Below are 27,789 nucleotides of genomic sequence, written 5' to 3' on the forward strand. Positions count from 1 at the left end.
GGTTCCCCGCCGCCGCTCCGCCGCTCAGCGCCGCCCCATGTCCGCTGCCGGCCGGGGGCGGGGGCGGCGGCCGCGCCACGGGGCCGAGCGGGCGAACGGCGCCGCCGCAGCCCCCGCCGCAGCCGGACCGGCAGAGCGGCAGCGGGGACGTGACGGGCCGGGCCGCGGCCACCAGGGGGAGCCGAGGAGGCCGAGAGCCGGCGTGCGCGGCTGGGCTCGAGCGGTCGCGCCCTCGCTAGGGCGGCCCCTGGGCCGGTGCCGGCCCCAGCCCCGGGCGTAAGGGTTAACCGGAGATCTGGAAAAGTGCGGTTCCCCGCCTGAGGGCAGCTCGCAGCGGTTTCCAGCATTTTAAAGTGACCGTAAAGAGGCTCTGCTCCATCACTCAGTACTCAGCGGTGACGATTTGCGCTCTCACAGTGATGGAAATAGTTACACAAGAGGCAGCTGTGCCTTTGGTGCCTTTTTTCCCTTCTCGTTTCTCATCGTCTTATTCTGTACCTTATCCTCCAGAGGGCGGCAACTGCATGAATATAGAATCAAAAAAATGTGTTTGGGGGAGAGGCTTAAAGAACGCGGTTGTTAGGAAGAAGCTTTTTACAGTAGGGTGGTGAGGCACTGGCACAGGTTGTCCAGAGAGGTGCTGAATGTCCTATCCCTGGAGACAAAGTCCAACTGGATGGGGCTCGGAGCACCTGATCTAGTGTAGGTGTCCCTGCTCGCTGCAGGGCTGTTGGAGCAGGTGGCCTTTAAAGGTCCCTTCCAACTCAAACGATTCTGTGATTCTAACATGTAACCCAATGGTGAATCGCTTCACAGTCTGGTTGATGATGGCATGACCTGTGCAGCCCAGTGCAACAAGGAGTGCTGTGTGAACGCACCACGCTGCGTTTAGGAATCCCAAACTCCACAGGGCTAGAAGGGCGTTCCCTTGTTTCCACTTCTGTTCTTTATTGAGATTGTCATTTTCCACTTACCTCCTTTTGCCTTCACCTCTTGTTGGCTGAGATAGGACAGTAAAGCAAGTGGCTTCTGGTGGAGAATTTCTAGAGCAGAATGAAAGAAGCCGTGTCTTTGTGGATCAAGTAACAGATACTTAAAGTGACAGATCTTCAGTGTGAGCCAACATATTTGTGTTAAGTACTGCATGACAAATTGGGCTCATGGGAAAAACCCCATACTTGAAGGCTGTGTACAGAATCATGATGGGTAGTCACGAGGGGTAAGTTTTTGAACCCTCAAAATAGGTTTTACATCTCAAAATTTTTTTTTCTTATCATTTTTTCCTAATTGTAGTAACTATTCCTAATTGACTTTTCCTAATTTATATTGCCATGGTAGAATGAGGGGATAAAGTTATAAAGATTTTTATTAATTTATAGATGCCAGCAGGGTGGAACAACCCATATTTTCATCACTATGAGCAGCCCATCCCACCAGTATCTTTGGGATAGAGGCCAAGCCTCAGCCCAGAGAAATGAACGAGTGTGGATGGGGCAGTTCCCCCATGCCATGCTGCTGCTCTGGGGCTGCTTTGCTCCCATTTCAGTACAGCACTTTGATTTATTGCCATGCTAACGTATCTGTGAGTCTTCTTTGGTAATAACTTCTGGACCATCTATATCAACGCTAAAGGCTTAATGACTCAATAACAGCAGTGAGCCTCCCATCTTCTGGGGCTTTACAGATCCCACCAAAGAATAACCTCCTTGGAGATGGCTTCTGATCACTGTTGAGACTTCAGCCCTTTGGAGTTAGGGGGCAGAAAACCCCTGGGATTGGATCCCATATAAAGGGACTAGGTAAAAATACACTAAGGAAACGTGCAGTGTATTCGAGCCAAGTGGTGGCTAAGAGGCATCTTGTTCACACGTTTATCCAGCAGTGTTCTACCATTAAGAAGATATATAAACTTTGGGCATGAGCTAATTCTACCACGCTATTTTCCCGCAGTGACGCCTTATGACATCTAAGCTCCATTTACAACAGAAACCAGTCATTTCCTCTTTGAGATCTTATGTCTTCATACTTCAAGATCTAAAATAGTATTCCACTTTCGAAATCCATGATACGTTGGCTCCTCTTCTCACTTCCTTTCCATGCAAGTCCGTAGAATAGGAGCTATGCCAAATTGCAGTCTTTGATCCTAGGCACATTCTTAAAAGTGTATGAAACCTCACTGCCCTGTATTTTACCTCTTGCCATTTCATTATGGGATCTTCCATAGATGACTGTAAAGTTTCTGAGGGTATCTCTGTTCAACACGAGGTTCAAGACGCTCTGCAGAATGGTGTCTTCCTAAGCCTTTATGGGATGAGCTCCTGCCTTTTGCCAGTGCTGGGCAGGAAGGAGACAGCACACGTGGTGCAGCATGGGGCAGCCGTGGGGTAGCTGCAGTAGCAACCTGCTTGGCGCTTGCTGTGCCCTTCTGCTACCCTGGAAGGAAAGCTACCTGTCTTCAATTTCTGCCCCCACTAGGCCTAATAGGTGCTGAACACACACCAATACTTCAGCAGCTGGTTTTTCTTTGAAGCTGCCCAGCAAAATGATACCCTGGAAGAAGAGCTCTCAACTGCCCATTTTCTCCATCTACAGTCACAACGACAGAACTTGTGCATTTTATCTGCATAACTGCATTCTGCCTCCCCACTTCTACCACGAGTGTAGTATTAGCACAAGCCACATTCTCCTGTTCTCTGGGCCCAGTTTAAAGCCTTTAGATAGCACGCAAGTAATAGAAGCATAGAATTATCTGGGTTGGACCTTTCAGATCACTGAGGCCAATCATCAACCAGACCTCTCAAGTCTTACCACTAAACCACATCCCCTGTGAAACTGGTAATAGTATTTCCTACAGGAAAACAGTTCTTCCATTTCCCTGTTCTTTGCTGTGGTTCTAGAAGAGAAGTAATGCATTATAAATATCATGTATCTCTTGATAGTGTGCATCTAGAAAATACTGTTAAAACAGCATCCATAATTAATTAATTTGGCTAAAGAGGAACAACAAACACACACACACACACACACACACAAATCAACCAACCAACCAAACGAAAAAAAAAAACAAACAAAAGACTAAAATCAATCCACAATCCACTTCCCAAATGCTGAGCTCTTCAAAAAGGGGAAAAGGACAAAAAAAGATGTGAAACAAAAGTTGCTGTGAAAAGAATACCAGTGAAGAATTCCTTTTAATCTCTCATTGCAACTCTGCCATTTTAACTGCTAGAACGAATGTTACAGTCAGGTGACAGGGCAGGAGCAGCTGTCCAGTTAAGCCACGATAATTTCAGTGACTACAAGTTTTCTTAAGTGTACATAATTTATAGGTAAGGATCACAGGGCATCCAGAAACAGTATCGGTGGGTGAAGTATGTGAAAGGAGCAGAGAATGAGTCAAGTCCCCAGGGCTCTGAGCTACACTGAAAGGTTTAATGCTTTTTGTTTACCATCTCTGGAGGGATAATTTAGAGATTAACTGCTGTATCTGGAAACGGCGTGCATTAAATACTGATACTTCATCACAGCCTCCCTCCTCTTAGCTTCCTCGCTATTTGGGAGGGAGTCTGGCCCTTGGGAATCAGTATAATATAATTCAATAGGGGTAGGTGCAAGGCAGCCTAGGAAAACCTAAAGAAATCAAATTGTGATTAATTTTTTAAAGACATTAAGGGAGAGACCAAGAGACACAAGTAGTATCAACGAACCGCAATGAAATGTTTTATAGATTTTATATTTAGATATTAAAGCTTTACATAGTCGCATCATTAAAAGAGCAAATATGCTTTCCAGAAATACCTTTGGTATATTATTTTTTCCTTCTGCATTTAGTCAATAATAAGCATTATCTATGGTGGGGCTACAATGCATATAAAATCACACAGTAACAAAATGACAAGAGAGATGTAAGAGTTACACAAAAGCTCCATGCTGGCCACGCTTCTGTTTGATGTTGTATCTTGTCATATTTCATCTGTGCAGGTTTGGTCAACAATACTTCATGATTCTTTGGTAGCAAAATAAAAAAGAATAGTTGTATACAAAAAAGAAAGGTACATGGATAATTTATTAATGCTTCAGGTGGAGACACTGCTCATTTTATTATAAAAGGAAAAGTTCGGATTTATTATGAAATAGTATTTACATTTTTACATTTATAGGTATTTTACATTGTTAGAAAATGAATAATACAACTGTACTTTAAAATGCTTCATTTTTTTAAATTACTTATCTGCTTGTACAAAAGAAGCAAATACACTGTCTTCTTGTTCCAGCAGAACCTCGGGTTTGTCATACTCCAAAATAAGCCCTCTCTTCATTACAATGACCAAATCCGCATTCAGGATCGTGTGCACGCGGTGCTGAAAACAAATAAACAACATGCCAGTTCTGGGTATCCACCAAATCTATTCCCGTATACGACAGCCTTCCAGAAATTAATCTTCCTATCGAGTTTAAGACCACATAGTCCTATTTTTCATCCTGATTTACCATGCAAACACAGCAGACAAATATGAAGACAAAGAGCCACGCAGGTATTCAAGTACTTCACTTGTATAAGGTACTTGAGTGTGAAACGTTCTACGGGTTGAGTTTAAGGACATCCCTAGCCCAGGGTCCTGTCACTGAGTGTTCCCACAAGAAGGCAGTCAGGAACATGGGAATGGAGCAAGTGTGTGTGGTACTGCTCTCCAGTGTTCTCCCAACCCTGTACTGCTTCTACTATCAAAGCCTTCTTGACATTGCTCTCAATCTCTCTCTTTTTGTTTTGTTAGCCCCCCTTATTTATTTTCACATCATTTCTGTTTTTATCGTTTGGCTGTGGGTTCAACTTTTATAACAGCAAGTGGTCACATGTGTAACCGTACCTTCCGCTTCTCCCTTATTTGAGCTATTCCTAATAAAATAGTATGCACTGGCCTTGGGATTGTTTTAACTCATACTGTTCAGTAATTTTCACTATCCCAATCAAATTCTTTGCTTCTTAGTTTTTTCTTTTTTGTTCCTCTACCGTTTCTCCATTAATTTTTCTCCATTTTTATGGAATTCCACTTTTTAGTGTTGAATGTAACCGCACTGCAGTTTTGGCTTGCATTAATCCTGCAGGGCTGTTTTATCTCAGAACTCTACAGTACCCTTTACACAGTCACTCTTCAGCCATAAGGTTCTCAATCAGATTCTGGGCACCCTTCTTGTCAAAACAGGACTTGTGCTTCCTTCTTTGCCTTCCTAGCCAGGTGTTCCATAAAATAGCCACCGATAGCATCTACACATCTCATGCCTGCTGCAGTCTTTGTGCGACATTGATCCAATCTGCAGTCAGGGGAGGGAATGAAATCTCACATTCCAGTGCAGCACCGCTCAGTATTTTCATGGAGAGAAATCAGAAGGTTTTATGCTTCTTATTCATTTGCTTTTCTTATAATTGCATAATAACACAAGATAAATCAGGTTTTCTGTTATACATTTGGTAAGTGAAAAGAAAAAGATGCTGTAAGATTCTTGAGCATACATTTCTTGAATCGGGCTTTATTTTTAAATGTAAAGAAGCAAATTTACTTTATTTCACCTCCCTGCAATACATGTATTTTTAGAAAATAGAGGACTAAAAGAGATGTGTAGTTCTGACATATTTGTCAAGCCAGCTGCTTTGATTCAGGTCAATAAACAATCTTATTTATAGATACTTGAGAGCTTTGTACAATCACTTCAGGAGTATGCAAACCTAAATTCGATCACATTAAGCAGGGATGGAAGGTTTATTTATATAAGTCAGTAAAATTCTCTTTCACTTGTTTAAATACTGAAACAAAATTGATCCCTCCAGTGGCAGAAATAATCAAGTAATTTTCCTCTTCCTTAGTTAAATGATTATTGTGCCTTGAGAAAACTCGTATTTCACAACAGCCAATGTCACGTTATATTTGAAATTAGTGTAAGATATGTAACAGGAAACAGACCACACGCTGAATTGTCTTCACAGGCAATCAGACCCAGCACTGAGCAATGTGGTTAAGAAGCTGTTTGTACGTATTTAAATAAGAAAGCTGTTTAGATGGTTAAGCACTTCATTTAAAAACAAAAGAGTAGTGGCCAAATTAACAGATTTCTTAACACTGACAAAAATGAAGAAATGCAGCATTTCTAATTCTTGTTTGGATCAGAATGGTAGCAGAGACTACTTACTGCTATTGTAACCACAGTACGATCAGCAAATGCAGTCATGACCACCTTCTGGAGTATGTTCTCCTACAAAAAGGAAAACGTTTGCTGCTTTTCAAAGAGCAGAAGTTACACAAACAGGCACATAGATACTAGAAAGTTTAAGTAACCACTGATCATTACATGCTTTTATTGATCCTTTGCAGCAGAAATGAGAAATGAACTCCACGGCAGAACTTTGGTCAGAGCCTGGCCCCCAGGTGGCCCCGTTTGCTGCTGCTGCCCTCACTGCCCCTGGCTTCAGTGCCATCGCGCTGTCCACAAATGGGCTGTGCTCTGGCTCCCAAAGAAAGGCCTGCTACCTAAATTCAACCTCATACAGAAGGAAATTGAGGACAAATTCAGGGTGCTGCCCGGCTGCCTGCACACTGGCCCCTCTATGGTATGTTCTTCACCCTGCTGGAAGCCCAGGAATGTCCCAGCACACTGGGGACATCTAACACCATGAGGTGCAGGGAGAAGCATGGGACTGTACCTGGTATGCAGTGAAGAAGAATCTGTGATAGTTTGAGAGTGCATAGTTCTCACTCAGCAAGTACTCATCCATTCCTATTTAGGAAACACATTGTTGTGTACCAAACTCTGCTTACAGATGTCACTAGAATGGATATCTTTATTTGCTATTAATTTTTCACTACACGCATATCCCAAGGAATTAACTGTGTTCAAAATTCAAAACGTGTTTCAATTGTATGGTGCAATTCCAACCTTACTAACACCCAACTCATATTTTAGAGAACTAAAAATTCTGACTGCTGTAATAACCCACTTTCATTATATTCTTCACTTATAGAATACTGTCATTATGAAGAACACTGAAGCTTATAACCAAGGAAGAATCTTAAGAATGTACTGTTCCATTTGGCTAACATCCACTCAGTGTGCTATTGCTGTGTGGTTTAACCTCTGTCCAACAATTTCTGGCAATTCATGCAATCACCCACTATGTCTTTTCTTTGTCCTTATTTCTTCACCCCTGTTTTCAAGACTTCTAACTTCCTGACTCGTCCTGTCCACCATGTTGGGGAAATTTCTCTGCTCACCAACTTACCCTCCACTGACGACTGCAGCTGACCTTCCAAAGCTTTGTTTGCTTTAGGAAATCAAACTGCCAATGAAAACAACACACACTTCACTTTCCTAATGCAAACAGTGTTGCAATAACTTTTCAATTCTTAGTAAAAGGATTTAAAAGCACGTTAGATGAGTTACCAATAATGCAGAACTAAATGAGTCCACAGTAAATATGGTGTAAGTTAGTTACAGCATCGATAGTATCATCTTCCCCATTTTTCTTTTCATGTAACAGCTGTCACCCACTTCAATGAAAACAAGGAACTGGAGACACTTCAGACTCACGGTTGCCATGTCAATAGATGCTGTGGCTTCATCCATGATGAAGATGCTGGTCTTCCGCACGAAAGCCCTTGCTAAGCAGAACAGCTGCCTTTGGCCCTGGCTGAAGTTTTCACCCCCTTCTGTGACAATAGCGTCTGGAAAGGATACAGCAAAAACATCACTTCTATGCTGTGGACATAGGTGTGTTTATGAGAGGCACAGGTCAGAGCAGGGCAGACATCTCACTGTCAAAATTTTCCAATATTTTCCGATGCTGACCCAGTTTTATGTGCTTATATCTATTGTTCCAAACAACCATAACTTCTGACTCACTGTAACTCAACGTATTCTTTATTAGATATTAAAGTAGCCAACCATGTTTAAGAGTAAATTTCTCTTGGCCATGTGCAACCCAGAGCACTGCATCCCTGTCCAAGTGGCCTCCATCCTTTTTTTCCACTCTAAGGCTTTATAAGTTAGGGACACCTCCAGCTCCATCAGGCACTCACAGCCCCATCCGTCCTGGCCTTGAGTGTCTCCAGGGTTGGGGCATCCACCACCAAAGTTAGATGGATCTAGCACCCGTGCCTGCAGGAAACCATTTTTTTTCCACTTTCCATAAACCTAAAAGCTTTTTCTTCAGCAACTGCCTTCCTTATAAATAGTAAAATGTGAAACAGAAAGGTTGGGAACAGAAAAAGCAGTCTTCTCCAGCAGGAGGTCTCATTACCTAGGCCTCCAGGCAGTGCCTTCACCACATGCTTGAGCTGAGCTATTTCCAACGCTTCCCACAGCATGCTGTCAGTGCACTTCTTCTCAGGGTCCAAGTTAAACCTACAGTTATGTGCAATTCAAGAATATCAGTCAGCATCAACTTCTACAGTCCACATGTGTTTCTTTCAGTGTGCTTAGAAACAAGCCTGCAAATAATTGGAATCATGCTGGAGATCTGGGCCTAATTCATATCTCTGATTGGTATAAATCCTCTGAATTAAGCAGACTTGGTCTGTACTTACACTGCTAGGATTAAGAACAAAATGCCACTTCCCCAGTTCAGCAGAATGGGAAAGAATGTCCTGTTTTGCAGGTATCTCCGCTTGCAGAATTTACTTTATTCTGAATTAAGTCAAGAAATCATTATGCTTTATTACAAAAAACTCTGAGGAAAGAAATGTTGAATATAATCAGGCTTTTTCTTTCTTTTTTTTTTTTTTTTTTTAATTGAAAAATTCTACCATCCCTCCTTTTAGATTCAGTATGTCCTTTTGGTCCTTACTGCTACGGAAACGCTAAACAACAATCGAGCTTCACACTGAATTATGAAACGTGAGTCTTTACCACAACTGAATAAATCATGGATTTATGAACGGATGAATATTATTGCAGTTTGCTGTGGCCCAAAAATGATAGCTACAAATGTGACTCTTGGATCATATTTGTATACAGAGCAATAACCAGAAATAAATGATTCAGTGCCAGGTGTACTTTTTTTGGTTTTACTTTTTACTGCTACTGTATGTGCTGTGAACAGCCAATGCTTACCTAAATGTATTTCTGAATAGCTGAACGATTAAAACAAAGGGATACAGTCACTCTGTCTTCTGCCACAAAGGAATCATGCTGTATTTCAGCCAGTTCAGGAGATAATCCTGGGACCCGTATTAGTCTCAAGTCAGCAAACTCAGAAGCCTGTATCATTTCCATTCAACTCCAATGACTTTTCATGCAGAAACTACAGCTGCAGGTGCTGCAACTCTGTACTGAGGACCGTACTGTTCCTTTCTAATGCAAATGTCTCAGACATATGAAGGGGCAGTTTTTGGAAACTAGAGCTTTTTGCTCATTGTTTCTACTGCATTATCAACTCAAAGAAGAAAGAAGAGAAAAAAAGAAGAGCCCAAAAAGCTGTTTGATCATATAGATGAAAGAATGGCTGGCTAGAGGAGCAACAGAGGATAGAGGCTCCGGGATACAAAACCCCACAAGTCCTACTTGTCATATTGTTCTATTGCTTCCCTTTCTCTGCATTAAACCTGCATTTTCTTCTTATCATTTTATAAGGCAGGCAGATGCAAAAACATGGAGGAGGATTTCAAGAATGGCTGTATAGTTATGGATCAACGCACTAAACTCAATCCTAAAGGAATAAATAATTACTTTCTCTTCTTCCCAGGCACTGCATGCTTCATGGTGACAGCACACTAAGCAGGCACAGGCAGTGAGGAGGTGCACTCTGGCAGGGGTGGATAAAAGCACCAAAAAAAAAGCCAGCGATCCTCCGAAAGGAGACCCAAATCTAACAGCTTGCTATCAGCAGTTTTGTACAAGTCGTTAGGATTATGCACACAGTGACTGTTTTTTTATTGCTGGTGCTTAATGCTTACCGGATTGTTCCGCTGAATAAAATAGGATCTTGGAGAATGATTGACAGCCTGGATCTCAACGTCTGTAAGGGGAGCTTAGCGATATCTATGCCATCAATGATAATCCTTCCTATGCAAAAGAAAAATGACAGTCTGCTAGACTGCTGGTCATGCCACACAGCCACTGACAAAGACATGGCTCACTTTCCGTTGCAGTACACTGCAGCAGGAACAAACCTGGAGTTGCATATCCCTTTATTCAATAACAAAACAAGTGCTGATTAAGCAACAAGTACAGTTCTCTTAACACTAAGCCTCAGCCATAAAGAATGTGAAGTACACCTGTAAATTTTAAGGAATGATTAGAAATGTTACTTATCTGCTTGACCAGCACAAACACATAGCAAACAACAAGGTAAGAGGTTACCTCAAACCAGTGACTAGTTACAGAGGGGAACAGTCGTTTCAGGAAGCCAAATCACTATTGAGTACTTGGAAATTTTATCCCCAGCCACAACTGTCTGGCTTTGCACAAGGGCCCCGTGGACATCATTTTTAAGATGCATAGGAAGGCACTCTGTGTGCAGGTGGCTGTAGTGAACACCAAAAGAAGTATGGCAGGAAATTCCAGGGCAGCAGGCCTCTCTGCAGACAAGTCTTCCAGACCCAGTGAGTCCTATTTATTATGCCTTATGTGCAGATCCTTGGTTGTACTTGAACATTTTCTCATTCTGTTCTTTGCTCCTGCTGTTGGGAATTAACAGCACTGTCACCCTCTGTCACTCTTGGACTTCTTCTGTTACAGAGACTGAGAATTTTTATTGATCCAACTCATCAACGGCACAACTGTTAAATGGCAGATGACAACACATTTACTCAAAGGTGGCCAGACAGTATATCTCACAGATTCCAAAACTGCACTTCAAAGCTGCTGCTATTCAAGAAAGGCATATCAATGTATCTCCAGAAGCTAAGCTTGATGGATATAGAAAAAGTGTAATCTTACCCTCAAAAGTGTCAACCATTCTGAAAAATGCAAGAGAAAAGGAAGATTTTCCACTGCCTGTTCGGCCGCAGATCCCAATCTGTGACACAGAAAGATGAACATCAGCTGAGTGCAAACGAGCAGTGTGTTCGACACTTAAGATGGCTGGATGGAGATGCTATTCCAATCCACTGAACAGTTCCATCAGACTGAACTGTTTACAAGAGAGTCTCTAAGCTGTCTCTTTGTCTTTACAGGTCTGAGCGTTTAGTTATAAATCAAGGCCAGTCCTGTGTACAGGAACCGTTGGAGAGTGATGGAAAGGAGCTGGCCAGTGCTGCCAGCAAAGGACAGAATCCAGAGGTGGCTTTGCTGAGCAGGAAGGACGCAGGCAAACAGAATTCAGGAGGGAAAAAAAAAAAAGAGAGCAAAGAGATGCAGCCAAGCGATAGAGAAATGATGGGAATAAGGGCAGGGGAGCGACATGGGAACGATGGAAAGTAGGTCAACGTAGCATGGGGTCACTGTCACTTCTTTTGTCACTGCGTGCTGAGAGCAGGGCACTGGGATACTGACATGTGGTGTGTAGTTCTGACTTCTCACTATAATGTACTTCTAAAAACTAAGACACGCAGCAGATTTCTTCCCAGTGCACTACATTCCTTTACAGAAAAAAGAATATATCTGTGATTCTGTCCTTAAAATGAACAGCGGTATGTCCTTCCAGAGCTACGGTTTCTATGGTGTACTACTCTAAACATATTTTCAAACTCACTGCATTTACTTACCTTTTGTCCTGGAGAAATATGAGCATTGACATGCTTTAGCACTGGCTTTAGGTTGCTGTCATATCGGACACTAAGGTTCTGGATTTGGATCTCGCCTCTGTCTGGCCAGTTCTGAGGAATCTGTGAGGACGCTACACCAGAAACACAAGGGAAGGAAAAAATAAACCAACAACCCTTCTATGATAAATTCATCAGCTCATTAAGTGATTTACTAAGTTATTCATGGTAATACACTGCAAAATCATTAAAATTTCAGCAAGCTCTTTCTGCATGCTGCACAAAACTGCACTTACAAAGAAGCCCTTCGTAATTTTCAGCTTCTGTTTTGAGAAGGCCATGGATTCTTTTCACTGCACCCAGCTGGATCTCCATGTCAGCCAGGTTACGAACCATCCAATTCAGATAGTTAGACACCTGATGTAAAGCAAATAAACTCCTGAATTCCAGATTTTTAGTAGTTGGCATCATTTGACCAGCATGCAGCTTATATTTCTCCAAAGCAACAACTGTTCAGCCTCGACGAGCTGAAGTGGTGGACAAACAGAATGGTACACATCAATAGGGTGACAATGACTTTGGCTTAAACTTCCTAACTGCAGTGCACAGAGACTTTGGTACTATGGATATGAGTAGAGAAAGAGAAAAAGCAAAGACAGGTGAAAAGACATCATCTTGCTAAATAAAACACTTTGACAGTCCAGAATGATGTACTGGGACATAATTACAACTGATGCACTGAAACATTATTCTTCACAATGGAAGATAATACCAAAAGTAATGCAGCCTGGCCATATTTTTATTGACATATTTGAACTACTGTTTCAGTGAGTATTTTATCTAGAAAATGAAAAAGCATATACTCAAATATGTCAACCTCTGAATGTGCATTGAAGTTAACACATGGTTTCAGTGATGTTACAGTACCCACGGAGAGATGTATAGACACCTTCAATCTTCCTGTTCATCTCTGTGCCCTGAAGAATTATAAAAACATGTTTGGGAGAGACAAGAAGGGTCCTAAGTTTCTTACCATAAGAGCATAGGTTAGTCCCAAGCCTACAAGTCCTGAAGAGAGTTTACTATACAGGCAACTGGTAATAGAAGTGACAGCTGCTATGAGTACCACACATGCTCCAATGTACTCCTGAAGGAACATGAATAAGCTCCATCACTACAAGTCTAACAATGATGACAACGTTCTCATAACTGCATAGCAAAACACAAACCCATTGCACAGTTCAACATATAGGCAGAAAACACCCTGTAACTTTATACAGACCTTGCCTGAGAACCTATTTGTATTGCTGTTAGCATAGATGTGTTGTTTGGAAATGCTTTTGTAGACTGGAGTTGTACCAACACTCCTATCTTCTAGAAAAGTCAATACAGGTATGTTAAGCATATGATGGAGATGGCCGAAAAAACTTGAGGTAGGTGAGAGAAATGCCCACATGATCCTTTGTGAGCAGATCCTCTCTAATGAGAGACAGCTGGGAAGCACTGTAGTCTCTTCTGGGTGCAACCATCACATTTGTTCAAACAAGCTGTTCTTGGACAGAATGCAACTATTAGATTGTGTCTCTCCAGGATGGCTTTTGCTGCTTTAATTAAAACTGTGATTCAACTTCTCACAGAGAAGTCTTTGAGTAAAATTATATAACAGACTAGAAAATGACCTCTGTAGGAGGGAAGTTGTTATTCTTCTATATGCGTACTTTGCATTCCTCTATGCTTTGTGAACCATTAATGGCAGCACTGCATCCTGCCATTCACAACACAAAACTCCTTGATTTACTTTTCAATGATTTATTTTTTATGTATTTTTTTTAATGCCAGGCCACTTTGTTGGAGAATTCTAAGGAAATGGGCTCTTGAGTATCTCTGGCATTCTTCAGAGGACCCAAACCAAGCAGAAACTTGCCTACATCGTTCTGCTTATTAAGAGTTTCAAAGATGTTGAAATGTTCCTGTGGAGCGACAAGGCAAAGGCCCGCTAGCAGTGACTGACAGTTTCTCAAAGGCATTCTAGCTGGCAACACTGTCAGACCAGATCTCCTGATACTCTTCTGTACACAAAGGAGACAGTGGGATCTTTAAGAATTATTCCAGTCTTGGAGAAATAGCAACAAGTTACAGGAAAAATTCACACTCTGTTCAGACTTCTGGATAGGAGGGCATGTGTTCATTACAGATACACATAGAGGTAAGGGTACAGCATCAAAACTCAAATGTGGCTGCAAAACAGCTGGACATTTTCTTAGGTTGCTTGGAATAAAGTGAAATCAATTCACTGTGTATACAAGAGAAAAACTAAACATAAAAGTACTTGCCATGCGGACTTCCAGCCAGCGATTAGCAGCTGTAAGGAAAAGGGAAGCAATGTTGTTGGAATCTGTGTATTCAAGAAGCTTCTGGCGAAATTTAGCTTCATACCTTAAAAAAAGCAAAAACAACAACAATTAAACCGATCAGAAAACAGTCAGGCCTTGGGTCTTGGTAAAACAGAAAGCAAAATTAATTTAGAGTGGCTTGTGTTCATGGAGAGCTTGACTCAGAAGTTTTAAGTCCGTAGTTCAAGAACATCATGCACAGATTTGTATTTGACATATGTATACTACATTTGTAACTTCAGGAGTAAATGGGTTCTATTGCACTGGTAGAACTCCGTGCACGACTTCTGAAACGTGGGGCATTTTCTAATTATTTTATTACATGGCAACTGTGAGAAAGACAAACCTGAAATGAAAAACAAAACAGAAATAGGCCATGCATGTACTTGTGAAAAGAAGTATGAGTGCACATAGAATGCAGTTCTTCTCAGATTAAATTTTAAAACTTCAGCTCACATTGCTGTAGTGCCTACAGACTCTTCCATTTTTAAAGCATAGACTTAAAGTCCTCTGGTCATGGAAGCTCCAGTGTTAATTACACGTTTATCCTTATCGCTAATGAATGGAGCACTTCAGAAAACAAAAAGCCAACAAAATGCAGCAGAGTGGAAAGAACCAAATTTTTTACCTTCAGAAATGAACTAGCCAGAGAACACAAACTAAGAGCAATTGCAGACAGGTCTGTTTACAGCTTCTGATGGTGGATCTGCACCCACTCATAACAAAAGCTGCATGAATGAATTCTGCCTTGAACACAACAGATAAGAAACGTGATGACTCCTGGCTACACATATTTAGATGGGGTCTTGGCCAGCACGCAAGTCCACCAGTCACCTCTTTTAGCTGGGCATATTTATTTGCACAGGTATAACTTCATGTGATCTTAATAAAGGTGTCAGTAATTATATCTAATAATGAAGGAAAGGTATCACAGAAGTCTTTTTCAGGGTAGTAACAGAGGTTTGTAGGCCTGAAGATTATGCATCTGTAAGCTGACCGTTTTATAAACTTTGCCCTACTTACATCCTTCAATATGATGCTTGTAACAAGCACTGCTTATTTATAAACTCAGCTCCTGGTACACTGATATGAAGGAATTATACATTTTGCTTAATTATGAAGTACGTTTCAAATTTGTCTGCTGCAGGATACCCAAACCGTTATTTTGAGTACAGTGTAATAAAGTTCCAACGTAAATGGTTTACACTTTTCAGACAAAAAAGCATGATTCTGTGCAAATGAAGTAACAGTTCACATAGTATAGCCGTGTGTCCACACATAACAGACGTGTTGGCTGTATGTAACGGAAAATGGCTGCTAAGGGCCTGGGCTGGCTCCACATGTATTGGTGTGTTTGGACAGTGTAGAAAGGTCGCTCCTGAAAGCAAGCAAGCACTCACGTCACACCATGTTGCAGCTGGAGGGCCCTGCCTGTCCACAGGACACACTGCCCTCAGAGCTCTACCACCGGGAGACGGCCGTGCTGCTTCTAGAACCCCCCCTATTTATCTTTGGTACCTCCGTACCACAAGGCAAAACATGATGTAGATATGAAGTGCGCATCATGAGTCAGCCACAAGTACGCATGCGGAGCAGTGGTGCAGACAAAGTTACTGTTGTCAGTGGGGCACTGCAGAAATACCAGAATCTGTCCACAGAAGGTATCCCTAGCTTCTCCGGTTTCTCTGAGTACAGCCTTGTCTTTGCAGAAACCTTCACATTTACAATTTATTGATTACTTAGCACCAATGCTATTTGAGGTGCCAGACACACTTGCAAGCTATAAATCAGCCCATGGCATCTGCTGAAGGTGTATTTATAGCTGCAGCAGTAGCTGTCTCTCTGATCTCCCTCTGGATTTTTGCATGTTTCTTTCCCTATGCATTCTCAGTAAGTACAGGATGGAGAGCAACTAAGGAACAACTGGCACCTAACTAGATGACTAGATTCCTGAGTTAGCGTTATTTTTAGGGCCACTCAAGCGAGCAAGTCTGAACTGCACTCCCACTAATATGTTAGGCAGCCGAGAAGCTTCGCAGGCCTATAAATAGGCAGGTTAGCAGCTGATGCGGGAGGCTGGCAGGCAGATGGAGTACAGGACTCACAGAGCACACAGCTGCTTGGGTCACAGATGCATCGTTAGTGCAGGGTACAAGAAAAAAAAAGAGCACAGAAAAAAATTCTTTAAAGGGGGAATTCATCCCAAGGTGACAGGAAGGACCAAGAGGGAATGGTCCAACTGGCTGAGAGCGTTAGCCAGATGGTATTCAATAGAATTTACTGCGTCAACAACTGAAAATATACAGTCATAATACTCTAAAGATCCCCTTGATAATGTGAAAGATTATGCAGGTAAATGAGAAAAGCAAGAATTAAAAGAGAAATTGAATTTCCTTAAAAGCGAATGCAGACATAGCTACAAACTACAGAACACTGCTGGCACTTAAAATAAATATCTAATAATAGTAATTTGAAAATATTATGCTGTTCTACCTCTCTTTAGGAGGCTATCTTCAGCCAAAAAGAAACACGATTTTGTCCTGGTAGTTCCTACATTCTGCTGTTTATATCCTATTTAGAATTGCTTAAAAATAGTCTAATTTTTGCATTAATTGTATTATAAAATTAAATCTGCAGGTTAAGAAGAATAAGCAGCACTGTTTCAAAGAGAGAACAGTAACAGCATTAATTAACTGGCAAAATGCGTAGATATCTAGATGAGATGGGCGTGGTAGACATTCAACTGCATTTGAATCAACTGGGAAAAGCCAGGAATAGCACCAATGCAGAGAGAAAGCAGCTGGTGAGCGCCGCAGTAGCTTCATTGGAACTCTGTGAGTAGCAGCGACTGCCATTTTGTAACTGATACACAGCTCAGGCACGTTATCAGGTGTTCCTAGGCTGCTCCTGTGAGCTCACCTTGGCAGAAAAATGCATCAGCACAGACGATAAGGATTGTATCTCCAAGTTGCATATTTTCAAAATCAATCTGAACAACCACGTTTTCAGCTAGCAACCTTGAACTATAACTTGTAGCTTCTGAAATTACCAGCGTGCACAGTTTATCTTACCAGGACATCGGCCCATACACAGATTATCCTGGCATAACATGTTGCTGCATATTCGTTGTGCCATGGAAACTGTCCAAATACACAGCCTGCCACAACACACGCTGCGGTAATTGCAAGCCAATTTAGCTCCTTAAATCACATTTACCCACAAAGTTTTTTTCAGGTTGCGTGTGATTGTGTGCAGGGTTAGTACAAGCAGAAGATAAATTAGCCTGGTTTTCTATAGTAGCTCCTTCACATGCAAAATATTTAGTCCTCGGTGTTTCACTTTCCCTTAACAGTGCTTTGGGGACCATGGATTTCTGGGTGATTCAAATGACAAATACCTGCACCTGCACACTTGCAGAACAGAACCAAAGAAGGACGCTCAGAAGAGAGGTAAGAAATGTTTTCTTAAAAAACCGTACCTGAAGGCTCGGATGGTGGTCAGGCCTTCAACAGTCTCTGAAAAATGGGAAAGTAATGGGAGCTGAGTGCTGTCATCCAGCTGCTGAAGGTCCCTACAGAGGGTTACAAAAATAATTTTGTAAAAAGTCAGTTCTGTTGTCCAGTTATTCTCCTGGGAATATTAGCACAATAATGACACACATAGCATTCAGATGGGCTGCAATGCAGCACTGCAGGTCTCTAAGCAGGGAATGAAGTCCCCAGGAGGACTTTTCTCTTTAAACTCGACTACACACAGTGCTGGACTTCCGGATAGATCTTTCCCCTTCACTGCCTTCCCTCTCTTCTCTCTTGTTACTAATTCTTATATTCAATATTTTATTCATTTAAACATAATTGTGGCTCAATGCTGAATATGAATTTAATGAGATACTGCAAGTAGGAGTTCCAGCTAAGCAGAAGGCAAAATGCAACTTCGTCTTCGTTCTCTCCCCACCCCCAGAGGACAGCACAACTTCACACTGAGCTAACAATACACAGACTCTGTAAATGAGAACTTGCAGTTCTCAATTTCATGTTTAGTCATCAAGACAGTGGAAGTACACATTGGGTGAAATTCTATTTAGACTCATGTCCTTCCAAGAGGAACTAAGAATTGCTTGCAAAGAGTCCTTCTTGATCCATGCATACACAAAAGGAAAAATGCAGTGCTGCTGCAAATGCTTGTTGAGCACCACCACAAGGGAAGCAGCACAATTGTAGGAGAAGAAAATCACAGATGTGGCTAACATTCTTAACTTGCTGAATGCTAAAAGACACTCAGAACAAGTGAGGATGTTTCCACGTGCAGGAACCACCAGGAATAAAGGGCAGTACCAGCAAGGCAATGCTCCATTCTGCAGCCTCTCTGCCTGGCTCTATGGACTTCTGCTTTCAATTGGACAGGCAGGTGAAACATCAGCTTCTCTGTTCTGTCCCCACATTTTTTGGACATGTCCAACATGCAACCCCTGGGGAGGACAGAAGCTGTTGGTTTTTATTTTTTTGTTTTGATTCGTCTTTCTTTTCTTTTTCACAGAATCACAGAATGGCCTGGGTTGGAAGGGACCTCAAGGATCATCAAGTTCCAGCCCCCGCCACGCCACACACAGGGTTGCCAGGCACTAGATCAAGTATTAGACCAGGTTGCCCAGGGCCCCATCCAACCTGGCCTTAAACACTTCAAGGTATTGGGCATCCACAAACCTCTCTGGGCAGCCCGTGTCAGTATCAAACTTCCCCTTGACATTCAACCTCAATCTCCCCTCCTTCAGTTTAAAACCATTTCTCCTTGTCCTATCAATATCTACCCATGTAAAAAGTTGATTTCCCTTATGTTTATAAACTCCCTTTAAATACTGGAAGGCTGCGATGAGCTCTCCCTTGTGTCATGTGAACTGAGAGAAACTTTCATCCTGGACAAAGACCTGCTCCTGCCTCCCAGGTTTGGTTCAAAGAGCTGAGCCAAAATGCACTTGTAGAACAACAAATTTTACTAGATTGGATTTTGCTCACCTTCAGCTAAGACAATGCCTTTGACAAAAATAAAGGCCCTTTGCAAATCTGCCATCATGCACTGCAAAAGATGTTTCAATAGCCAGAATGACACAGGTCTATATTCTCACCGTGATGCGACTCGGAAGTATTTCTGGATGAAGTAACACATGATTGCAAGGGGAACCAGGGCAATGAGAAACATTGGTGTGACGTACGAAATCACGGCCAGAGCAGATACACACAGCAAAGTGGAGCGACTCAAACACTCCAGGGTGGCAGGAATATGCTGGGTACATAAAGAAGTACACAGAATCAGAGAAATAAATGCATAGCATATAAGACTCCCACAGTTACAAACAAATATATATATAAAATCGAAGCTTTGAAACATTAAACAGACAGGTCTGCTTTTGAATTTACCGCTGGATTTTGGGAAAGCATTGCAGCCTGGAATAAACATGGAAATCTGAATTTCAGTCATTAATATTTGAAGCAACAGCATTTGCCTTTTTCTCAATTCATTCGTTCGCATATCTGAAAGGAGCAGGTTTACCTACTTTTTAAATGAGTGGGTGCTCTTAGTTTAAGGATATTGATATTGATCTATTTTCTCTTCCCTTTTCTATAAGATGGAAAAAAAAATAAGCAAAGCTTTTTATGACTGCAGGATATCTTAATTAAATAAATGTTTTTCCAATGTGCATTTAAAGCTGAGGAATTCATTTGGAATCCAGAAAGCTGTGAAGCAAAGTGATGCAATATTCAACATTAGAGATCACCTGCAAATTTCACCTAAATAAGAGAATGCAATTTTTCAGACTGAAAAAATAAGGTATCATGGGAGCTCAAATGTATGTATTGAGTACCTGGTCGATGGTGTTGCAATCAGCTGAAAATCTGTTTAATATACTTCCCAGAGGTGTTGTTTCAAAAAACCTGAAATGAGGCAATGAATGGGAGAATCATACCACCCATACTAAACTGGTTCTTAATTTCTTTTCTGTCTTTCATAAACTATGCACTGTGCTACAAACACAAGGCAGTAAATCGACAAACATGGCAAAGTTTCTCATGTTTCCCCATAAGCACAGCTTCCCCAATAGAACAGCAATCTTGACCATCCCCAACAACAACAAACGTCTCCTCAGCTGCCTTTACTGCCCAACCTATGTAAATCACATGATTACATCTGCTTTCACGTTTGCAATTTTAAACTCTTCAGTTTATCAAAAATGCAAGCAAAGCTCAATCCCAAGTTTTGACTTTTTCCTGAGAATAAAAATGCATAATAAGAACAACTGCTGGCATAATGCATCACAAGTCCTTTCCTTTACACTTGCCCATCCAACATACAAACTTCATTATTGCTGCGTAGTTGTTAACTGTCCCCTAGCTTATGATGAATCTAAAGTCTAATTCTGTCTTGGGGGAAAAAAAAAAAGTGCTTGCTTTTTTTTAATGACATTTTCAATATTTATCCTTTCCTCATGACTTCTGAGCTAAATATGGTTAACACTAAAATAAGTATTCTTCCAAATGTTCAACACTTGCAGGTTTGAATAAAGCTACAACTGTAATGTGGCAGCACTGGAAATAAAACGCACCAAGGACAAAGGCCTTTCCTGCTATCTGTGCAATCCCAGTGTGCTCCACTGAGGCCTGTGATGACACTTATCCAGGCTCCCTGACTTTCATGGGCTTGCACAATCACTGCTGACAGTAAATACTTCCATGTTAAGATTATGACACGCACTCTGCATGAACTGCACCACGCATCTCCAATTATTGTGCTTTCTCCTTAATTAAAACAGCAAAGAGAAATAAAAGATGCTAGGAAGTAAATATCTGCAGCCACAGTCAGACAGGAGAGGCACTTGACTACCGTCCAGGAACTTGAGGAAGTTGGGTACCATTTATCAAAGTTTGCTCAGTAGTTTGATACTTGGTGACCTTCAGTGATGCACTATAAAATGTGAATCACGACCACTTTATAGAAAAAGGAGACTGCCTTGAAGTAAGGAATACAGAATGATGACAATTGTTTGTATTACAATCAGAGGAATACCTCATTGGTGCCAAAATAATCTTATTCAATAAAGAAGCGTGCAGCTTTTTGGTGACTTTCAAGCCAGTCCACTCCACTGCTATGGATGTGACAAGACATAACACAATCCCAAGGCAGCAGAGAATGCTGAAAATTTTTGAATATGGAGAGTGGTTGAAAACCTAAGAAACAAAGAAAGAGCAGCACATTATTCACTGTAAATTAAACTTAAAAACCAATGGAAACAAATGCAGGACTGAAAAAATGTAAGGAGTAAATCCTTCTTTCTTCCCCAGATTTTCCCAAAATTAAATTTCCAGTGATTTCACGTTAAGCCCAAGTTTTTTTTATCCTTTGGAGAAGTGACTGGTTGCAGGAAAGTAAGAGAAATTCAAAATTTACAATGATAGAACACTACAAAAAGAACTGATTGATAATTTTGAAAATCTTATCTCAAGAAAAAAAACAACAACATCTTCAAAGCATTTGCTATGGCTCTGGTGACTGGGCCTATCCTTTGAGTGAGATAGAATAGAATAGAATAGAATAGAATAGAATAGAATAGAATAGAATAGAATAGAATAGAATAGAATAGAATAGAATAGAATAGAATAGAATAGAACAGAACAGAACAGAACAGAACAGAATAGAATAGACTATTATTTTTAAATATTAATTTCATATTAAAATCCATCATCAATAAAGCTTTTAGAGAAGAAAACTTTTAGAGAAGAAAAAGTGATCCCGGTGAAATCAAACATGAACCTCCCAAACATCTGTGTGGGATTATTCAGAGGCACTCAATTCCCACGAAGAAAGCAATCTCAGTTCTAACAAAATCCCTCTGCGACAACTTTGTACACACAGAGAACCCTGCTAGGTAACCCTGAGGTCAGCTCCATGTGAAATTTATCCGGAGAACAAGGAAAACAGGATAGTGATCTTAAAAATCAGGGTTCCTCATATATTACAGAACCTGAATGCCCTACTGTAGTGAGAATTCTATCATATGGGGAAAACAAAGAAGTACGGTAATATCAAAATCACTTTAGAGACCAAAGAGTAGGGATATCAGCTAGATGATGAAAACGTAATCAGTCTGGCAACAGGAGAACAACAATGCACACAACTTAATTGTTAGCTTTATTGTGTTGTGTGCCCGAAAATGCATTAATGTCCAAAATGCTCTGGAGTGGCTCCATTACTAGGAACATAGCACACTGCATACAAATCTTGGAGCAGAGGCTGAGTGTGGGAGTTCTGCACTGCTTACACCTGAGGAGGGGCTGTGCAAGGTATCTCGTACCTCACAGTGAGAGCAGTTCTTCAGCTCAACCTCCATCTTCTCAGAAATGGCATCTGAAGTCCAGCGCGCCAGGCAGTAGTCAATGGCCACCATCACCGTGTGCTTCAGCAGCTGGGACAGAACCAGCAGTGGCAGGAGGAGTATCCCTGCTGCACTGAGGTACTTCCCACATGCTCTCCAAGGCATCTTTGCTCTCTGATGTAGCACAGATGACAGGTTGTCTTCATCATCGCTTTCTGTTGCTTCTTCTGCAATGTCCAAAAAAATAAATAGAAAAAAAGAGTACAGTCACACTGACTTCCTCTTATGCACCTTTCACAGGAGCTGGCAAGTGGCAACTTCAAAATACAAGTTATCATACAGCAAAAAGGCTTTCAGGTGAAATTATTCGCTCAGGTAAGCACGTATTACCTTGCTAAAGTTATAATAATAAGTAATACGTGCTGAGAAGATGCACTAAGCACAGTACTAGTTGTTCAACGTCTTCAGCCACATTTGGCAACTTAGAAGTGCTGGCTTGATTTAAAAAAGGAAGTGATTTTTTCCTATGTAAAACCTTAAACAAGTGTGCTCAGCTGTTGACAGGTTTGAAGCTCATCCAACACGAATTAGTCAAAATTAATTCATCTCTCACTATCAAATTATTTTAAGTATATTAAAAATCCCTCAAAAGTTTGACAGATGCTATGACTTCTAATGGTTTGAAAACATTAATCCAGAGATAAACTCAATGGAAACAGCACTCTTAGAAACCACGACCTACCTGAAAACCAAGGACTCTCCTGCTGGTTTGAAAGTTGTTAATTCATTGTAATATAATTAAACTGTAAAACAGCAGTGTAGTGGTGCTGGGCATAAAGGGTGCCCTTTTACCTTCATCTTCTTCATCATCTTTCAACAGTGCTTCACGGGAATACATAGTCCTCCGGAGATTTGTTCTTTCCAGAACAGTTTTAGTTTCAATTGTAGTCTCCTAAAAAGGAACAGTTTGCGTGCTTTCAACCACAGAATTCATCAAAACATGAATAACTGTGAGGAAATTTGTTTTCAATCAGAACATCAATGAAAAATAAAGGAAGCGAGAATCTTCCATCATGCAGTTACAAAGGACTGATGTGCCACTGCTGCATAAAACCAAGGGCATCCATTATGTAACTGACATTCACTGCAGTTTGTCAATGCCAGCTCTCTGTCGTGGGCTCTCAACTTGGACAGATAGTTCTAAATTAATAAGAAATAACACTAACATCTTGTTCATTTGTGCCGTAGTATTAAAGAGAAAAAGCGATTTGGAGAACCTCTTACATGCAAATGTGAAAGAACGTCACCTAATGCAATTAGTAAATTCAAGTACATCCTACACAAACAGCTGTCAGCACTGTGCCTAAACAATGCTGTTCCCATTACGTGGCCCAATTTAGTATTCCTTAGACAGGACCCAACAAAAACCTTCTCCAGCTCCTGGTCCTGTCGATTCATTAGTGTCTTCCAGTGTTCGAAAAGCTCAGTCTCAGATTTCTGTATGTCCTTGAGTGTTCCTTCTCTCTGGATGTAGCCATCTTTCATCGCTATTATCTAAGAAGTCAGAAACAGAAGTTGGGAGGTCACATACATCTCTATTTTAAGGGTACACTGGTTTTGGTCAGAATTTTTCAACAGAATATTTCTACGAACAAATTTGTCTTTTAGAATCAGTCTAGTCATCTCTCAACTTCATCCCTTCTACTTGAGAGGCTGAAAAATACAGAGCTTCCTCCACCTCACTCTTTCCAAAAGGAAGGCTGCTGTTAAGTAGGAAAAAAGAATGGGGTCCTCTTCAGCAGACAGTAGAAAGCACTGCTGTATAAATACAAGTCATTAGCAAGATAAGATGTTAGAGTTCTCTTGCCTCCTAAAAGGAAAAGGCTTTTAGCAGCACACTGCGCAGCGTGTGTTGCCCTCATTCAGGCAATTAGGTATGAGCATACTGGCTCCACCGTCTGTTTGATACCATGGGCCTGATAAGGAAAAGCTCGGGATTTTGAATCCCTAAAGCTTTTAAAAGCATAAATAGTGGACACAGTGTAAAAAAAACTTATGTCTACAAGACAAAGTCTGAAGAGTGAGGTTTCCGGGTTTGTATCAGCGAAACCACACTGTACACATAATGCAGCTACCTTAACTTGGTATCTGACAAGGAGAATTGGAAAATGAGGCGTGTGGGTTGTAAACTCACATGACATCATTAGAAGATGGTTAATGCAGTGTTTATTTTCTCCCTAGAAACTGAGAAATTGAGATGGAAATAAATAGGAAGCGCATTTCATTTATTAGTGAGAATTTTTACACCGCAGGAAAAGTAATAACAAAAAAAAGCAAATGGGTCTTTTTGTGGTCGATTTATTCATAAAGTCCTGAAATAGATGGGACTCTAAATTCTTCAAAGGGTTTTGCTATGCACATACAGGAAGGCCATCACACGTTTCAGATATTTCTATTTAAAATTCCTTAAACTAAACCAAAATAAAATATTTTATCTGCACTGTGCTGTATAAAACTTGCTGAGGCTTATTGAGACTTTTGCTTTGGTAAAAATTCTCAACTCTCTCTTAATAAATAGTAATTATTAATAAACTTAACTAATACAAACCCTTCCTGTCCTACAGAGTATTTGAAAGTCTATTTCATGAAACATTACTGAAGCCTACTTAGAAGGTAATAAAAACCTTCTCATTGATAAACTCATAAAACAGAGACACCTAGAAACGAGTCTGACATTTGGAAAATAAAATGAGAAAGATGATACTGGATACAGGAACATAGCTGTGCACATTAAAAAGCTAAGGCAGACTTCAGATGGAGAGGAAGACAAAATTCCTGTACCCAGAGACACCAGCAGCAAAAGCAGAACTGCACTGAGAACAGTGTTAACTCTTAAAGATGTACAGCCGAGGGCCAAGGTCACAGCAGACACAGTAGAAGATAAATGCTTCCCACTAAACATATGACCAGAACGAGATTAATGGCCATCTGCAGCTTTACAGCAGGCCAATATGAATCACAGAAAGTAGCCGAAATATGTTTATTGCTTGAGACACAAAATAACTGCTTCTATAGTCCATGCGAGCTGCAAATGACTGAGAATTCCTGCTGGGAGGCAGCACTGCAGTAATCAATCTTGGGTGAGGTATTGTGGCTACGTAACTGCAGGAGAAGTGCAATGGTGAGCCAAGAAACTAAAAGAATTCCAACAAAATAAATCTCCTTATCCTACACGGTCTGTTTTACCTTTATCATTTGTAACTGCAAACTGCTACAGGAAGCACGCTTTCATTTTTTTTCCTGTAAACTTCAAGATGCAGCAAAGAAACAGAACTGAATAATGCCTATTTCTTAAAATTCCGTCATCAATGTGAAGAAGAGTTTTTGATGTGCTATCTACTGCTATCAAACCCAAGGAAATGCCATTTTTCCTTGCGTTTCCACACGTCTCAACAACCAAAAACATCATAAAAAACACCTTTTTCTGTGATACCACAAACAAGTTCCTGGCAACATCACAGACAGAGGCAAATATGTCACTCCAGCATTTTGTTGTTCTGAAAACAAAATTTTACAATGTTAGAAATGGGTTGAGATGCTTGTATTTTAGACACAGCCCATTTTCATGAGACCATCAAGTATCATCTCTAGGAAAATCAGACCTGTTAAGGTGTTCTACAACAGGAATTCCAAAATCACACACTCCAGACTCACTGTCTAACTTCTGCAAGACCTTAATTGTGACTCTTCTCACTAAACTACCACTTGGTAGAAAGACAAAGTGAGAGTCTTCTTTGTAGAAGACATATTTGTGCCACTTCCTTGCCTCCTAATATATATATATATATATATATATATATATATATATATATATATATATATATATAAAATGAGTTTTCTTACCCAGTCAGCATGGGGCAAGTATTGCAGTTTGTGGGTCACCAGCACAACTGTACGCTTGTCTTCTCGTAGCATTTTCAGGATTCCTTCTTGCATGAGATGGTCACTCAGGTGAATATCCAGTGCAGAAAATGGATCATCCTGTCATGAGGAAGAAAAGGCCAGCTTGTGAGTTGTTTTAAGGAAACTGGTGCATGTTATTACTGGTAAAAGCAGTTAGATCAATACAGACAATCAAAAGAGGTCATCAGAAGATCAAAATTGTTCAAAGGAGAAGTCTTCTGAAAGTTCCCACCAGAGCTGCAGGCAGTCTGTTGTTGTCTTTGCAGTGAGTACTCAGACATACAGTAACATCAGCTGTGCAAATGCCAGGTTTCCCGAGGCCTTCTGGAAACTGCACTTCTTAAAAGATGCACTTCACAGCCTTGGTAATTGCAGTCTGTGATTTCTGTACGACTCAAGACAACGAAGCAGTGTGTACTGATGGCATATGTTATCTAAACTGCTCCAGAGACAGTGACAAATAGAACAGTTTCGTTTTCCATACTCTCCATCTTATGACTTTTTAAATTATTTTTTAAATCCCTATGATGAAACTTTATTAACAAAGCATCACAAAAGGAAAAGTACTGATCTGTTTGATGATCCTCATCAGATGATTTATGGCCTATGCTAACTTCATCTTATTAAAACAACCCATTACAAGCAATTAATTTAGGAATAAGCTAATCTGCATCATCATCTATAATTTTTTTTTTCACTTAATCTACTGGGCTTTTAGAGCCTGCTCCCACTCTTTTCCACAGTACATCTGCTGAAATTTGGACAGGATACACAAAGAGCAGTTCAGGGCGGGAAGACAGCTTAGTTTGTTGCAGAAAGGAAACACCTCTGACACAAGACAACATTCATTTTATGCCTGAGACAGCTTAGGAATGTTATAAATATTGCTGAGACCACCAAACTTCTGGGTACAGATTTCTGGATAAATACAAGACTCAAAATAAACTTCAACAGAGAGAGGGTAAGCAACAGCCTTTCAATTTGTATCCTAGTATCTGCCTGTCCACAGCATTTACGAAACACTCCATACCTGCAGGCTAGCTAACAACAGATATAAAATAAACAGCTCACGTTCAGCTTAGCTTAGTGAAGCACAATGTTCTGTGTGCCTCCCATGAAACACTGTAAATGTTTACATCTTGGGCTTCTGATTGCAGCATAAACATAATGGCATCTACTCACCAGGAACACAACATTTGTCTGCTGGTACAGTGCCCTTGCCACACTGATACGCTGGCGCTGCCCTCCAGACAAATTAATACCCTGGAGATAAGCAGGAAAAATAACATCAATTAGAAGAACATCAGCTGAATATTTATATTTTGATTTGATTATCTGAACAAAAATTCAGAGATATTTCATAACTGTAGGCCTG

At 40.8% G+C, this 27,789-nt stretch overlaps 1 protein-coding gene across 1 annotated transcript in view; it reads right to left on the reverse strand.

Moving 5' to 3' along the window:
* Window positions 1-4,223: 4,223 nt before the first annotated feature.
* ABCC8 (ATP binding cassette subfamily C member 8) overlaps window positions 4,224-27,789 on the reverse strand; it is a gene marked incomplete at both ends in the record, with an annotated part of 67,383 nt that continues 43,817 nt past the window's right edge. The window contains 19 exons of the mRNA XM_079537687.1: window positions 4,224-4,361; window positions 6,187-6,249; window positions 7,582-7,715; window positions 8,291-8,394; window positions 9,945-10,053; window positions 10,930-11,008; window positions 11,697-11,827; window positions 11,990-12,110; window positions 12,727-12,840; window positions 14,027-14,129; window positions 17,565-17,657; window positions 19,209-19,366; window positions 19,947-20,016; window positions 21,146-21,306; window positions 22,431-22,678; window positions 23,304-23,403; window positions 23,880-24,005; window positions 26,355-26,492; window positions 27,597-27,677. Coding sequence (XP_079393813.1) covers window positions 4,224-4,361; window positions 6,187-6,249; window positions 7,582-7,715; window positions 8,291-8,394; window positions 9,945-10,053; window positions 10,930-11,008; window positions 11,697-11,827; window positions 11,990-12,110; window positions 12,727-12,840; window positions 14,027-14,129; window positions 17,565-17,657; window positions 19,209-19,366; window positions 19,947-20,016; window positions 21,146-21,306; window positions 22,431-22,678; window positions 23,304-23,403; window positions 23,880-24,005; window positions 26,355-26,492; window positions 27,597-27,677 — 2,271 coding nt within the window. The remainder of the gene's footprint in view (window positions 4,362-6,186; window positions 6,250-7,581; window positions 7,716-8,290; window positions 8,395-9,944; window positions 10,054-10,929; window positions 11,009-11,696; window positions 11,828-11,989; window positions 12,111-12,726; window positions 12,841-14,026; window positions 14,130-17,564; window positions 17,658-19,208; window positions 19,367-19,946; window positions 20,017-21,145; window positions 21,307-22,430; window positions 22,679-23,303; window positions 23,404-23,879; window positions 24,006-26,354; window positions 26,493-27,596; window positions 27,678-27,789) is intronic.

This window comes from Tetrao urogallus (assembly GCF_951394365.1).
Source record: "Tetrao urogallus genome assembly, chromosome: 6".
In the NCBI taxonomy this organism is placed as follows: Eukaryota; Metazoa; Chordata; class Aves; order Galliformes; family Phasianidae; genus Tetrao; species Tetrao urogallus.